This window comes from Camelina sativa, chromosome 19, assembly GCF_030686135.1.
Source record: "Camelina sativa cultivar CO46 ecotype springtype chromosome 19, ASM3068613v1".
Lineage (NCBI taxonomy): Eukaryota > Viridiplantae > Streptophyta > Magnoliopsida > Brassicales > Brassicaceae > Camelina > Camelina sativa.
Genome location: NC_141898.1, coordinates 19,314,783 through 19,331,840, shown reverse-complemented (window position 1 = coordinate 19,331,840; position 17,058 = coordinate 19,314,783). Strand labels below are relative to the sequence as shown.

General features: G+C 37.7%; 1 protein-coding gene and 1 pseudogene across 1 annotated transcript; both read left to right on the top strand.

Annotated features, from left to right (window-relative positions):
- Nucleotides 1-7,056: 7,056 nt before the first annotated feature.
- LOC104766629 (uncharacterized) lies at nucleotides 7,057-8,373 on the top strand (annotated as a pseudogene).
- Nucleotides 8,374-10,931: 2,558 nt separating this feature from the next.
- Nucleotides 10,932-17,057, top strand: LOC104766630 (NAD-dependent malic enzyme 1, mitochondrial). Its single transcript, XM_010490547.3, has 19 exons — nucleotides 10,932-11,338; nucleotides 11,467-11,563; nucleotides 11,655-11,773; nucleotides 11,865-12,032; nucleotides 12,184-12,312; nucleotides 12,407-12,467; nucleotides 12,917-13,020; nucleotides 13,096-13,179; nucleotides 13,515-13,621; nucleotides 13,854-13,965; nucleotides 14,625-14,738; nucleotides 14,888-14,953; nucleotides 15,265-15,337; nucleotides 15,430-15,516; nucleotides 15,669-15,723; nucleotides 15,821-15,892; nucleotides 16,205-16,267; nucleotides 16,360-16,474; nucleotides 16,726-17,057. The coding sequence occupies exons 1-19, from the start codon at nucleotides 11,174-11,176 to the stop codon at nucleotides 16,798-16,800; spliced, it is 1,866 nt and encodes a 621-aa protein (XP_010488849.1). The 5' UTR covers nucleotides 10,932-11,173; the 3' UTR covers nucleotides 16,801-17,057.
- Nucleotide 17,058: the final 1 nt, after the last annotated feature.

Genomic DNA, 17,058 nt, shown 5'->3' with positions numbered 1-17,058 from the left:
TCCTACCCTCTCAAATATAGAATCAGCATTAAGAACATCTAGCCTAGAAGAGATCTACAACAATCAAGCTTGACCAAATCAAACAAACCTCAAACACAACCCAGCCTAACTCATCCTCAAGATCCTAAGCAACTACTCACAAGCATACATGATGAACATCAAAATAATAAACCCAGAAAATGATGAAACTTGCATGATTAGATAGATAAAGCAAAGATCTACAATATTGAAGAAAGAATCAAACTCAAATTCTCAATATTCTGAAAGTTATGAAACCAACAATATTGAAGAATTTAGTCTTTTTTCTCCTTTTAAAAGAAGTACAAGATCTTAAGAAAATAAAAGTGCAAAAGGAATAATTCCCAAAAAGGTAAAAACTAGGTTTTTAACTCTCTAAAAAGCTGGCTTCTTTGGTGGCTGCAGGTACAAGCCCTTATATAGAAAAAGTAGTGGAAGCCCTAAAAACGCTAAAAGACAAAATAGCCAAGCGGCTCGACCAACTCGACCTGGTGCTCGGTCGAGTGACCGGTCGAGTTGGCTCCTCTTGTGCTCCTCCCACTCGGTCGAGTCCCTCTCAGCACACGGTCGAGTGTCTGGTCGAGTGGGCAGTCGAGTTGGACTCCGGACCTTGGTTCTTCAGCCTTAGCTCCTTTGCTTTCTCCTCATGATTGCTTCACTTCTCCTCAGCATTGCTTCCATTCTCCTTAGGCTCCAAAATCACCTGTTTATGCAAGAAAAGATGCAAATGCAATGCAACTATACTCTAATGCAAGAACAATCCTAAAACTATGCAATAATGGTCAAAAAGGATAGCAAATGATGCAAAAGATGTGAATATATTAAGGGAAAACAGGGTGAAATATATGAACATCAACACCCCCAAACTTAGTCTTTGCTTGCCCTCAAGCAAATAATCAAGACATAAGAAGGTAGGTGAGCTTTGAAAGTGGGATCTCAGCTCCTAAAGCTTGCAAATAGACCATCTAGAATCAATGTCCAAGTTACTAGTACTATGATGCAAGTTGAATGAGTTGTACTTAAAGATTTTAGACAAGCATATCACAACCTTTACTGATTTGAGCCTTAGATGTCCACATGCATTCAAATCAACCATTTCCTTTAACATTCATTAATCAAGAACATGAATCAATTCTATGCAATGCTTAAACTCATTTGGCTTGGTAGTAAAAGGTTTAGAGACAATGATGGTCTCTCTTTAGAGTGGAGCTTATCAATATCAAGGTTCTCTCATAAAAATGGATTGAGCTTTAGAAGAATGCTAAAGGTAAGAACACTTAGACACATATAAGAACAAAACCTTGTCTACCCAAAGACACCCAAAGTGTTTATCCTATCAATCTAAACCCAATTGATCCTAGTGCTACCCTTTAACTTCTTCTCTTCTCGTTCACCCTTTTCTCTTTTGATTTTAAAGTCTTAGGAGAGGTTTCTTATTTGATCTTTCTAGTGGGATGGGGGATTCTTACTTATTTGCTATGGTTCTCTTTTCTTCTTATTCTTAAAAAATATAAGCATTTTGCTAGATTTTCTTTTCTTTCTTTTCTTTTCTTTAACTAGAACCATCTTCAACAACAATTTTTTTTTTTACTTCCTATCCTTTCACTAGATTTTGATTTTACTTAAACACATTCCCCTCCTAAAGACTCTAACCTTTTCCTTCTCTTTTCCTCTTTTCTTTTCTTTCTTTTTCAAACAACCAAATCCTAAACCTAACAATGAAATCACCTAGTCCTATCTAGTTTGGAAAATGCAAACTAGAACTACACAAGACATTATTCTTGTCAGTTCAAACCTAACACTTTCTACCAAGCTCAATCCCAAAATAGGCCTTACACACTCAAGAATAAACATGGCTTGAAAGAAGGGTTGGTTAAGGGTATTGGAAACTGATTTTAATGATTTAATCAGCTACTTGGATCAACAAGAGTGGTAAAAAGGAGAAAGATGATCCAAATATGTATATGGTATCCATGAGTTTAAAACAATGCACACATTGATAATTGAAAGTCAATATTAGGTTCTTATAAACAGGAAATGGTTTCAAATCTCAACATGCTTCAATTTAGACCAAATGCAATGTAGGAATTCAAGGCTTGGTTCAATCTTATTCTTCTAACCATTCAACTAGCATCAAAGTACTATTAACTTGGGCATTGATCCTAGTCTAGTGAATAAAACAAGCTAACAAGGCAAAGCTCATCATAGATCCCTAATGCAAATATTATACAATCCTACATGAAACATGCTAAACAAGATCCTAATATGCAATGCAAACTACATGAACACTCTTTTTTTTATAAAGATTTTTGCAAAAAAATTCAAATTTTTAGGGTTTTTTTATGCTTATCACCATGCATCGAGTTAGTTCAATCTCCAACTAACAGAAAGGACTTGCAATTCCAAAGAACATCTCTTTCACATTCATTAAAGTGTTTGCAAATGGAAGGTGAATCAAGCTCAATCGGTTTCAAGGGTAAGGCTTTTTCGGTAAGGTGACTTCAAACAAATTCTTTGGGTAGTTTTCTCTCAAAAGAAGGAATGCTAGACAGTTGTGAAAACTATCTAAGATTGAGAACAATTTGGGCATACAAAGATTAACTCTTGATAATCTACCATTTTCTCATTCATCTCTTTTTTTTTTAATCAACCCCCCTTGAACAAAACTACCCACAACCTTGATTTTAACTCCTTTTTTTTTGTAATCCCTAAGGTCTAAATTTTAAACATCTAGCTCTTTTTTTTTTTTTTTTTTTCTTCCTTTGCTAAATTCCTAATATATATATATATATATTTATATATATATTTTTTAGGAGACTATAGCAAGATCATTTTCTCTCTTTTTTTTTTACTTAGAGCTAATTGAACTGGACCTTAGGGACTTCTTTTTTTTTTTTTTTTCTCAACCCCACCCCAAATAAACATGCTAACCACCTATCTTTCAAAATCGATTCTATTAGCTAGTCCAAATGATTATAACTTAGCTAAATCAAGAGCCAGTTCTTTGTCGTTCTCAATACTCTCAAGGTTTCACAACCTATAGCACAATGAAAAGGTTTCAATCAACAATTCACAACGAGGTTTGAAAGAAAGGTTTGGGTTCAAGGGTAGGAAAAAACAAATCAGGTTAAACGAAAAGATTGGTAAAAATGGAGTGCTAACCCGAGTTTAGAGTTACCATGAGCAAATATTCAAATTCCATAAGCAAGACAATTTAAGTTCACGTTAAGTCCAATAATATAGAGATGATTCAATGTTCAAGCAAGTGGAGGAAGCATTCAAGAGACATAAGGTTCTAAACAAAGATTTTTCATTTTTTTCCAAAGATTGATCTAGCAACAATGAAATGTGATTAAGGGCTATAGCTTCAATCCTAAGGTTTGACATTAAACAAGGTGGTTTTAATCATTGTCCCCTAAAATGCATATGCAACAATCCTATATGAAGCATTCTAGACTCAATCCTACTATGAAAATGCAACTACATGAACACTCGTTTTTTTTTTTTTTTAGTTTTTCAATTTTTTTTGGGTTTTTCAATGCACATAGATGCAGACTCAAATGAATAAAACTAGCATGCAAAAATTTTGAAATAAGAAAATAAGAAAATAAAACACAATGTTATATACATTCTAGGACCCTCACCAAACTTAAATTACACAGTCCCTGTGTAAATAAAAGTCCGAAAAAGGTTCCAAGAATCACACAAAATGAAATAAAACTAAATGCAATGTTATTTACAAAGGTTGGATGAATATGATACCTAATGGGTTGGTGAAGAAGGAGGTTATAGCAGCCTCCATACTCGCCAACGTGTAACCAGGGTCGCCACCGGCTTCACCAGGTGCCGGGATTCGCTCATCAGAGAGCTCGGTTATACGCACGGACGACCTGCTCGGACCAGCATCTGAGGGGTTGATCGGGTAAGTGCTCACATAGGTCATCGGTTATGGCATCAGATAGTACGACGAGTATGGTGGGAGAGGTCCGAAATGATCACCCTTATAGCCACTTGCAGGGTGCATCGAGTTGGGCATCTGATATGGCATCTGGTAAGGCGGAGGGAAAGTACTTGAGTGGTCACCCGGATGTGTGCTCGGTGGTGGCATCGGATAGGGCATCGTGTATCCCATCAGGTTATGCATCGGATAGGCATCCGAGTGGCTTCTCCGCGATCTATCTGGTCTGGTGACATCCTCCTCTACTTGGGGCTCGTAGGAGGATGCATTGTGAGGCTCTGGAGGTGCTAATCCTCGGATTCCTCCCAATGGTCCGCTTCTTCCCATCCATGTGGGTGCATAAGCCGAAGTGGGAGCTAAGGCACAGCTTGCCTTGTCTTGCAGCTCCTTGATCTGTCCTCCCATTTCCTTCACTGAGCCAGTGAGGTCTTTTACCTTCTTGGCTAGGAACTTGTTCATCCTTTTCAGCCAGCCGATCCTCTTGTGAGCTTCCTTCTCCCCAACAGGATGTTTTTGGGAGCAAACATACTCCTAAAAATCATACTCATCTGAGTTGTCTCCCTGTTCTTGCCCAGCTTGCTCTCCCTTAGCTTCAAATTCCTCCTCTGGATTGTAAAGCTCCTCCAAAGGTGGTGTGAAGTCTATGTTGTCACCTAACCGGACTTTCGTGCACACGACGTTGGGTAGGATCATTTGGGTAGCTTCGGCAGTTGGATGGACAAACTTGAAGAGCAGCATGTCATTTTGCTTTTCATAAGCCAAGAACCTCGCCAATGTGAGGTAGTCGATGTCTAGCCATCTCGGCTCATGAACCAATCCCTTTAGGGGCACATCGCAAGCTACCAAGATTGGTGTGACCAATCCTCCAATGGAGATCTCTCCAGCTCCATCCCTTATCTCAGTTTTCATTGCCCAAGACTTCAGGTAGAGGAACTGATCGAGCAGCACAAAGACCATGCTAGTATCTGCATCATCTCCAACTAGTGGTGTACCATCCCTATCATTGTCTAATACTCCACACAAAGCAATGTCTAGTAGCTAGAGCTCATGGTCATTCACATTCCCAGCCTCCTTTCTAGCAAAAAGAGTGCAGGTGAGGGACTTGTGAAAATACCTCAAAACAGGGCTCCTTATTTGAGCAGACTTGGAGCTTGTGGATTTGTAAGGGAGCTTGTCGCCTATTGTCAGCCATAGGGACTTCATCTCTTCCTTGCTCAACTCCATGTTCTCCCCACTCCCAGCCTTGAAACAATACAACTTCTCCATCTCCTTGTAGGTGAGTCGGTATTCCTTGTTGCGCACGGAGAAAGTGATGAATCAGATCCCCCCATCGGGTAGTAGGGTCGGGTTGTCCTCAAAGAAGTGTAACCGCAGCGTGGATAGAAAGTGTACCGTCTCCTCCTCATAAGCCTCGAGGTTGGCTCGCATCATCTTGCCCAGGTGGCACATGTCGAACAGGAACTCGACGTCTCTAGCGATGCCCAATTGCTTCATTGTTTCTCGGTGGGGATAGCGGGTACTAACGAAGCTCATCTTGCGGAGGACCTTGAAGAGATTCGCCGGAGTTTCCACCTCCTTCTGCTTCAGCCTCCGCGACTGGCGTGTGCGTTCTCTCTGCTCCTCCTCTCGGTCACGGCTCTCCTCCTCTGAATCTCGATCTTCTTCTTCCGCTGCTTTCTCAGCTACCTTCTCAGCCCTTTCAGAGGCTGGTCTCTTACCTCTTGCAACCACAGCTCTGCTCCTTAACCGCGAGGTTTGGATCTCATTTGGTCCTCCCCCACCGGCATCAGAATCGACCTCCATAGGGTCAGTAACGGTTCTCTCGGACGTAGACAGGTCCCTACGTCCAGGAGATCGGCGGACTGCGACCGCTACATGATCGGGACAGAGAACACGGGTCTCTACACGATCGGTTACTCGAGCATCCTCTCGGGTGGCGGATTGGGTTGAGCATCGGGTTGGGGATGCAAAACGTCCGACCAACTGTTGAGAAAGTGGAACGTCTCCCCTTCCTTGCGAATCGCGAGTTTCGGCAGTCTCACCTCCGGTTCTCGCAGCGGCGGAGGTTGATCTGTTTCCCTTCTTTTGGTAGGTCTTCATCTTTGGTGCCATTGGTGGAATCCTTAAGGAGAAAGAAAAGCTAAACTCGAGATCAATAGGGTTAGTTCCCAAAAATCTCAGAACACTCGAGTTTTAGAGAGAGAAGAAGTAAGATGAAAGAAGTTTAAAAGTTTTTTGGACTTATCAGTTTTTTCTTGGGGAAGAGAGAGTCCTCTTTAAATAGAAGTGGCTGCCTCTAGGGTTTTCAACTTGGGCTTCGCCGAGAGTGTGCTTGGGGCTGTGGAATTCGGATTCCACTCGCCACTCGATGGGGAACACGACCAGGCGCGTCGAGTACGCATTCGGGTAGAGCCTCAGGTTTCCCAAAATTTCTTTTTCACTTTTATATATATATATATATATATATGTAAATATGCAAAAATAGAAAATAAGATAAAATAAATAAGTAAGAATTAAAACAAAATAAAGGATACCTTTGGGACTTCCTCCCAAGTGAGCTTGTTTTAAGTCACTAAGCTTGACTCTTCATCCTCTTTAAACATGGGATTTAGGAGGGAAAGGTTCTGGAATCTTTTCCACTTTAGCAGGCAGATTCAATGGATTCTCCAAGTCTTGTCCGGGTTCCACAGCAAATGTAGTGTTCTTCAAGATGCTTGACTTTTCTCTGCTTTGTCTTAGTGGAAAAAACTTGACCATCAATAGTTGGCCTTTTAATCCCTTTCTTGACATCAAATTCCATCTTGAAATGCTCTCCATGCTCAATTCTGATCTTTCCTTGTTTCACCTCAATCACTGCACCTACTGTTGCCAAGAATGGTCTCCCTAGGATCAGTGGATCATCTGGTTCCTTATCCATGTCAAGGATCATAAAATCAGTAGGGACTTCCACTCTTCTTATCCTGAGAGACAAATTTTCCAGGATCCCAATCGGATGTCTGATTGTTCTATCAGCTAGAACCAAATACAGACTACTCGATTTAAAACTGCTGAAACCCATCTTATAAGCAACTGATAGCGGCATGATGCTGACTGAAGCTCCCAGATCGCACATGCAATTGTTGAAAATCCTAAGACCTATTGAACATGGCAGAGTAAAAGAACCAGGATCCTCCAATTTCTCCTCGCTTTGCAGCTCAGGGTTTAAGCACACTCCACTCCTGAGAATTTCATACCCAATCTCCTTGACAGCTTCCTTAACCTCAATCTCCAACTGAACTGCCTCCTCAGAGATTTCCTCTTGAAGTTCGTGTGGTGGTAAGAACTTAGGAGGTGGAGCTTTTCGCTTGGCCATACGCTCTACAAGCGCCTCCAGTTGGATGTCAAGTGCAGCAATGAATCTTTCCTCTAGCTCCCCTTCTGCTGCTACAGGCAGTTGGGGGATCGAATTCAAGCATCAGTGAAAAACACTTTAGTTAGAAAATTCAAAAAGGAATTGGTGGAAGGAAGGTTTTGTGATATCTTGAATTTTGAAGTTCGTGATAACCTTGGTGACTACAAGGGAACTACACATCCTTACAAGATTAATTTCATGTTTACTACATGGGTGAAGCCGTGTGATCAGATCCCAAGTATATCTCGCTTCAACTGTTATTCTTTCTCAGAGATTTCAACTCAATCCATTGTGGATGATGTATTCTTCGGTATGTTTCCTCCTGCTATTTTACATGTCACTTTACTCTTACATAGATTACCAAATCCTTTTTCGTTTTCAAGTGGAGATCAATCTTTCTCAGTAAAGTTTATTTAAAAGGAAAAATGTTGACAATATCTTCCTTTCTGTTTATTTAAGCATTCAGATTTTCATTATGTTATAGTTTGCTTCTATTTCCATTTTGTCCCAGATATTATTGGAGAAGTTGTTGGTATGAGTCAGAATGTCAGATTACTGAGAAAGATTGTTCTGGACAGAAGTCAAAGCTGTTGGATATTCAGCTAAGAGATCTAAGGTAAGTGAAGTTGCTGGAGAGTTTCACACTTCGTCATGTCTCTCTTTATAAACTGTACACCATACTTAGATCAGTTTTTGATTTCTCTTGCAGTGACACTATCATGGAGTGTACTCTATGGGAGAATCATGTTGAAGATGTATATTCTTATGTTACCAAAAAAATTGCAGGTCCTATAATATTACTTGGGAGTCTTATGAGGATCAAAAAATTTAATGGTAACAAATTCAATCTTATTACTAATTTATAATATGAACTCTTCTCTATGCGACCTATTAACAAAGCATTATTTTATATATAGGTAAAGTATCTGTTCAAAATTCTAGATTCTCTACAAAGTTGTTTCTTGATGGAGACCTATCTGAGATTGCTAAATTTAAAAAGCAGTAAGTCTTTTCTATGTTTAAAATTTTGTAAGGAAATACTTTGTTAAAAGGAAAATTTTTGTGTTGTAGACATTAATTGTGTGCTCTAACCAGACACCAGTTCTTATAGATAGGATATGAGATCGTCTTTTTGATTTATGATTTATATAGTTTCATCCAATTCTATTTCCTTTAACTGTCAAACCAATCGTTAGTTGGTTTAACTCCATAAGGATCTATTTAATGTTACCATTCCATCTATTAGTCTGATGCTATATATGATGCAAAGCTTTAAAGACTTAAGACTTAAGTTTCGTGAGTCATAAATCTTGACATTACCTTCCTTTATTTTCAACAAAACACTTCAGGTTGGGCAATAGGGGCTCAAATGATGTTCATAGAGTTTCTCAACTCATGGCACCTGATTTGAGCAACAAAGTTGAAGATTCTTTCCCATTAAGTAGCTGGGAATCTATTGATCACATTACTAAAACTGCTCAGGTATTTGTTTTCATATTCAAGTCTATTTTTTTGCACAAAAAAAAAATTCAAGTCTATTTAATATAAAGTTGATATATACTTATCTGATTTTAAAATTGTCAGGAAAATACTTGCGTTACTTTTGCTAGAATTTTGGAATTTTGAAAAGACATTGAATGGTACTATGTTGGATGCACACAATGTTTAAAGAGGGTCATGCCCTATTTTAATCCAGAAACAGAATAACTTGACCTCAACAAGTACTCATCCGATCATTGCGACAAGGAAGAAACTTCAACAAGTATAAGGTAATGCTGACCTTAACAATTTAATAAAGTATGAAACTCGCATATCAAAAGGACTAAAATATTAGCCTTCTTTGTTTTCCTCTCAGGTACAAAGTACATGTTAAAGTTGTTGATCATACAGCTGCAACCGCAACATTCCTTTTGTTTGATAGGGAAGTTATGCAACTTATTCATAAGTCTGCCTATGAATTGCTTGAACAACAACTTTAGGTGTGGTTTGCATTTTTTTAATACAACTCTATGTCATGGACCGAACCTATTTTTTTTTTTTTTTACATATATAACTATCACCTTATAACCAAACTTCTTTCTCTAATTTATTGTGTAGTTTAACCGTCAAGGTGAAATTCATCAAGATCTCATTGAGTTACAAGGAAGGGGCATTGTTTGGATTGTTCATGTCAAAGGTACTGAAAAAAAGAATCCACAATCAAGTTTCAAAGTTGTTAAACTCATTGAAAAACCACAAACTGTTCAGAAATTTCAAGATAATCTAATCTTCAAGGTACCTTGTTACAAAGATAGTTACTGTATTTGTATTATTGTCTTAGTTGTGAATGGAAACATCTTTATTAGCGTGGTTTACATTTACAAGGAGAGAACTCAATCTGAAGTATCTATCATTTCAAGCATGTCAAACGATATTCAAGTTATATAGTTTTTCATATTTCTACATACTAAATTATTATTATAGCTCTCTCATATATACATTAAAGTTTTCTCCAATATTTGCAGTTGGAAAATACCTTTTCAGAAACAAAAGATAGTGAATTGTCTTTGTCTTCTCCTCTTACTCCAAACACAAAACGACTACGTGATGATGTCATTGATGCTGTTCAAGAATCATCAACAAAGAAAAAATTAACATCTAAGGTTGCTTACAAAAGCAGAACATACTTAAAGGTTTCTCCAATACATGTGCAGCTCATGTATTTCATATACACAAAAGATTTATGTCGAAAGAACGATGGTGAAAGAGAGAGGAAGGTCTGGGCGGAGGTGGCTCACATCGCAATTAACTGGCTAAGAATGGTGCCGACAAAGGATAGAGGTTTTTACATTAACTCCTTTTCTGTATATTTTTCTAAATCATCTCATTTCCTTTTATTTAATTTAACAGTCAAAGCAAACGAGATTTCCAAATAAAACAAACCGGAATAATTAATTCCTCTACTTTAAATAATTAGTGTAGTATTTTCATTAGTTGTTATTACTATTTAAACAATCACACAAATATTCTCATTATTTTATGGAATCTCTTAATTTTCCTGTTTTATCTAAAACAAAATGCCATATTTCTCATTTTAACATATTATAAAGGGTATCTTCAATTTTTTATTGTTACTTTTAGTTTAGTTTTACATGATTATAAAATTTATATTTTTATATTTTTAAATACATATAACTACATTTAGGAGTAACATTAAAAAATTATAAAAATTCAACCAAATTATACATTGTAAAGTACTTACCAATATATTAATTTTAACAAATTAATGTTATTTTAAGTATTAACATCTAAATTGATAATATAGTATCATATTATATTGTTAAAATTACTAAAAGTAAATTGATAATATACAACTAAATTATATTGTCAAAATTACTAAAACTTCTATTATATTAAATTTCACAAATAATAATTCCGTTCTTATGCACGGGTCAAAAACTAATTTTTTAAATATTTGTTAAAAAAAATCAATATAAAATATATAAAATACTGTGCCATGATAAATGTTGACAGCATGAAAATTGCAAATTTTATAGAAGACGGAAAATTGTAAACGGTTCTTTTGACTAAATTGGGTGTGGGAGAAAAGTTGAAATAAGAATCTTCGAATATAAAAAATAAAAGAAAATTGGGAAAAAGAAAGAAAATAGAGAGTCTGCGTCTGCGATATTGAAGAATCATCATAAAAAACAACCCCACACGGAGAGTCAAGACTCAAGAGTCTCTTGTCCAGTTTGAGCTGTGTGTAAAAAAAAATAATCTCCATCCCAGATCGGTACGACCTTCGCAATAGATTCCGAATAACGATGGGCATGGCCAATAAGCTCCGGCTGAGCTCTTCTCTCAGCCGAATTCTCCATCGGAGGATACTTTATTCCTCCGTCAGATCTTTCACCACATCCGAAGGTCACCGTCCCACCATCGTCCATAAACAAGGTCTCGATATCCTCCATGACCCTTGGTTCAACAAGGTACTGTACTTTAGCTTCAAACCCCCCCCCCCCCCCCCCACCCCACCCCCTTCTCTTTTTTCAACTTGGATTTTGAGTGTGAACACGAATCTGGATCTTGTGTAATCGGAATCGATCTCTCTCTGTAGGGAACTGCGTTTACGATGACGGAGAGGAACCGTCTTGATCTTAGAGGACTTCTTCCACCTAATGTTATGGATTCTGAGCAGCAAATTCAGCGTTTTAGTGAGTTTACTTGCTACTGGAACCTTTGTTTATGTTTCCCTGCCTGTTAGTGTTTCTTACTCATTTGACATGATCTGACTTTTCTCACCAGTGACTGACCTGAAGAGGCTGGAGGAGCAAGCAAGAGATGGACCTTCTGATCCTAATGCTTTGGCTAAGTGGCGAATCCTTAATCGCTTGCATGACCGAAATGAGACCATGTACTATAAGGTTAACTCACTTACCTTTTGCTCACATCGCTTGCCTTGTTGTTTTCTGAAGAGGCTGTTAACGTTATTTTTTTTTTTTCCCGTTGTTTTAGGTTTTGATTAACAATATTGAGGAGTATGCGCCAATAGTCTACACTCCTACGGTTGGTCTTGTCTGCCAGAACTACAGTGGGTTGTTTAGGAGGCCTAGAGGAATGTATTTTAGTGCTGAAGATCGTGGTGAAATGATGTCCATGGTTTACAACTGGCCAGCTGAACAGGTCCTTCATATATATGACGACACTGTGCTTAACTATGTTTGGCTGACTGATTCAACCCATTCTACCCTCTTTCTCTTACTGTATACCAAGAAACTGGTATATCTTCTAGTGACCATTTGTTTACTGATATAACGTTTTGCTATACATTTAGGTTGATATGATTGTTGTTACCGATGGAAGCCGGATTTTGGGTCTTGGAGATCTAGGTGTTCATGGAATTGGAATTGCTGTTGGGAAGCTTGATTTATACGTTGCCGCAGCTGGAATAAATCCTCAACGGGTACTTGCAGCATCTAATATTTTCTTATTCCTCCCCATCTCTATTTTTCTCTATGATGATGTGATACAATACTTGCGTGCACATGCTGGTTTAGGTACTACCTGTCATGATTGATGTTGGAACGAACAATGAAAAACTACTCAAGGACCCCATGTGTAAGATTCATTTGCCCCTCTTACCTTTATAAAGTCCATTATCATAAGATGACTACGATAGGATTAATATTTTAACGGCGTTCTTCTTTCCTACTACATACAATATAATATAACTGTTTGCTGATGTTTGCGATTTTAGTATGGTGAAGCATATTTATTATCTGTCTCTTAATCTCTTTACATAATGAGGTAAAGAATGCATAGTTGAGTTTTGTGTATGCATACATACATATATTAAAATGTCAAAGGTCTTTATAGTATTGTGTAAAAGTCTGTCATATCATTTATGTCTTTTTTTCTTTGTCTTTGAAACAACATAATTTGGTTGTCCGACATTTTATTTTTTTCTTTCATGGTTTAGGGATTTCCAATCGTTCAGAGACATGAACGAGAATAGCTTATCCTCTGTCATGTAATCGTTCTTACTGTGTGTGGTTTTATTTTGACAGATTTGGGTCTGCAGCAACGTCGTTTAGAGGATGACGAGTATATATCTGTTATTGATGAATTTATGGAGGCAGTGTATACCCGGTGGCCACATGTTATTGTGCAGGTAACCGATGCTTCATAGATCTTTGGTATATCAAATGTTTCTTATTATGAAACTTAAATGTGTTTCTACCCACAGTTTGAGGATTTCCAGAGCAAGTGGGCTTTCAAATTATTGCAGAGGTATAGATACACCAATCGAATGTTCAATGATGATGTCCAGGTAATGAGTCTTCCGCCATAAAACGATTCTTGTAAAGATGAAATACCATTATTTAGCTCTGAAGTATTATATTAGGTCAATGTGTCAGTTAAGTTTGCCTGGCCTTTGCTGGAGCACTTACAATGTTTGAAATAATTAGGCACTATTATTTTTAAAATATCATATATTATGTGCTCTAACCATCATTTTATCGTTCAAGTTTTCTTTATCTTTTTTCATAAAATCAGATCCATTAAAACAGACAACAAGAAGGGGTTTTGGAAATCTAAATGTTGATACAAAAATCTTGTTTTTTTTTTATGTTTTGACTAATATGTTTTCATGATCTGGCTTAGGGGACTGCAGGGGTTGCAATCGCTGGTCTTCTTGGAGCAGTTCGAGCACAGGGGCGGCCTATGATTGATTTTCCTAAGATGAAGATTGTTGTTGCTGGCGCTGGAAGGTAAGCTATTCTCTGTTGCTATTTTCTAGTCTTTCCTGGACGGTCCTAGTTTACCAGAGATTTGTATTTGTAAAAAATTGGTCTTGGTATTATTGTTTATTTATTTACTGGCCGAGGATTGTTTGAAGGGATTTAACAGATGGAATCTTTCAGCTGCATCACTGCATAAGTCAACTTAGAATAGTTATGTCAGAATATTGAGTTTCCTTGTAAAAATCTTTGATTTTTGCAGTGCCGGAATCGGTGTTCTAAATGCTGCAAGGAAGACAATGGCGCGGATGTTGGGAAATACTGAAACTGCATTTGATAGTGCACAAAGTCAATTTTGGGTGGTTGATGCTCAGGTATATTTATTATTATATAGTGGTGTGATTGATTTTCAGCTTAGGGAGCTGATAAGTGTTACGCTTTGATACCACTTTAGTCCATATTGGACCTTAAACCAAGCCAATAAAGCCCAAAGGTAGAACCCACCACAAAAGCTAGCTTATGAGTGGGGGGACCAGTGGTGCTTTATATGGCATTGATTATTTCTTTATCCCGCGGATGTGGGATGTGTATCATTACCGCCCCCTTTAGACAGCGACGTCCACTCGGGCGGCTGTTACTTTGGGCCTCTCCCGTTTCTCTCCTCCCCAGCCGGACGTCGCATGTCCAAGGATCGAGTGCTTTGATACCATTTGTTACGCTTTGATACCACTTTAGTCCATATTGGACCTTAAACCAAGCCAATAAAGCCCAAAGGTAGAACCCACCACAAAAGCTAGCTTATGAGTGGGGGGACCAGTGGTGCTTTATATGGCATTGATTATTTCTTTATCCCACCGATGTGGAATGTGTATCAATAAGATGTTTTAACCCTGTCAAGCGATTTCCCTCTGGTTTCCTTTACTGCTTGCCAAATACTTCATCATCCCTTTTGTTTTGTCGTGTGTTTTGGACCTGTTGGTCCAATAGCTTAAGGAGCTGAAGTTGTTAACTCTTTTTGTTGCACTTAAATCAGGGTCTTATCACTGAAGGACGAGAAAATATTGACCCAGAGGCTCAGCCTTTTGCTAGGAAGACTAAAGAAATGGAGCGTCAGGGATTAAAAGAAGGAGCAACTCTTGTGGAAGTGGTCTGTGATTCTTTTTATCAATATATCCATCCAGTATTCTATATCTAATTTGGCAATGGGTCTGGTGTTTGATAGAAATTCTCCCTTAAAATGTTTTCCTGCTTAATACTAGTAAGAAACTAATGGTTTTCTGTTTCATCGGTGGCTAGGTTCGTGAAGTTAAACCTGATGTGCTTCTTGGTTTATCTGCCGTTGGAGGGTTATTCTCAAAAGAGGTAAGGAAAGCTGCCAAACGCCTAAACATATCTAATGCTATGCAACAGAATCATTGATTTATCTAATTAGATAAGCGAGCAAATGAAATATCGTATTTCTTAGTGACCACTATCGACTGCCCTCATAATCTGGTTTCCATGGTAACTGCTATTTAAATGAATGAGCAAGTCGACTGTAGCATAGGTCATAGTGCTGTAAGAGGCGTTGGTGCATCTTGCTTGCATGATTCATAATGCTGTAAGAAGTTTTGGTGCGTCTTGCTTGCATGAATCTGACATATGGAAGTCATTGTTGGGATATTGTGTTTAAGGTTTTAGAAGCCATGAAAGGTTCAACCTCGACAAGACCTGCTATTTTTGCAATGTCAAACCCTACAAAAAATGGTAATTTGTTCCCTTCGTTTGCATTGAGATGGTTTGTAGTTATTTGTGATTCTTGTCAGAATTGATATAGTAACTTATGCTTAAAATTACAGCTGAATGCACGCCTCAAGATGCATTTTCTATATTAGGCGAGAATATGATTTTTGCGAGTGGAAGCCCATTCAAGAATGTGGAATTCGGTATGTACCACTGCATCATTTGTTGTCCATTTTTATATGGGAAGAAAATCCTAACTGCTCCTTTATTTTCAGTAATGTAATAAATTGACCTTACTAGATATTTGTTCTCTGTAAGGCTTTGGTTTAATATAATAGTACATTTTTTGTGGCAGGGAATGGTCAAGTAGGACATTGCAACCAGGGAAACAACATGTACCTATTTCCGGGGTTAGTTTTCGTCGGAAAAAATTGCATACACTCTTGACTGGGTGGATTAATAACATCCTGAAAAAAAAAAGTTATAATCTTGTAAATTTTTATGTAGTATTGGACTTGGTACTCTTCTATCTGGTGCTCCCATCGTCTCGGATGGTATGCTTCAGGCCGCATCTGAGTGGTAAGCTCTTTTCCTTATCTAGTGCATTAATTTTTTACTGATTTTATCTTTATTTAAGAGTACCATGATATATATTAATATAGACCATATTCAGAGAATTATAAATATTGTGTGCAAATTATCAATCACCTATTTGGCTAATGTCATGGACTGTTAACATATATCCACCCACGAGACAGTGACCAAAGTATGGTTGAGGTTTCGTACACTAGTTGATGTAGATCTTCTTATATAAGAAGACACTGAAATAAATCAATTCCCGTAATTTTTATGAATGTTGAATCATGACACTGTTCCGCTAAACAACTGCAGCCTAGCAGCATACATGAGCGAAGAAGAAGTGCTACAGGGGATTATATATCCTCCAATATCAAGGTGACACAATAAAAGCACATTCTTCGTGTTGCATAAGAAAAGGGTTTTGATAGAGATGTTGTTATATCTGGTTTGTGGAATCGAAATTGCAGGATACGAGACATAACAAAAAGAATAGCAGCTGCGGTGATTAAGGAAGCGATTGAGGAGGATCTGGTCGGCGGATATAGGGAAATGGACGCTCGAGAGCTCCAGAAGCTTAATGAGGTAATTCAGCTTATGACCATCTATAGTGTAATTAGAAACTATGGGGAAAAGAAAAGACGTTGAAATAACGCCTCTGGTCTATTTGGAACTCCTGATGATCAAATCGTATTCTGCATAGAATGTATATGAGTTTGGTTATATGCTAGTAAAAGAATAGTGCTTACCTGATGTCTCCAGTAGAGAATATAAAGACCAACCAAAAACTAAGCCGAAATGTTAATTGTGTTGACGCTGTGTTGTGCGTTTCGCAGGAGGAGCTGATGGAGTACGTGGAAAACAACATGTGGAGTCCAGAGTATCCGACTTTGGTCTACAAAGATGACTAAATCTGGTTCCCAAAATGAATTAGTCTACTTTCTCTTATTTATATGTAAAAATTCATAATGTGGTTGCTTCATACCCAAGCAGATTCATAATCGCTGCTCTCTCTTGTTTTTATGTAAAAAAAAAAATGTTAATTATTTGGGTTCTTCTTACTCAATCAGATTCATAGTTTCCAGTTTCTATGTTATTAATATGTAAAAAAAATAAGATAATTGGGTTTCTTCTTATCCAATCAGATTCATAGCAGCAACATTATACTT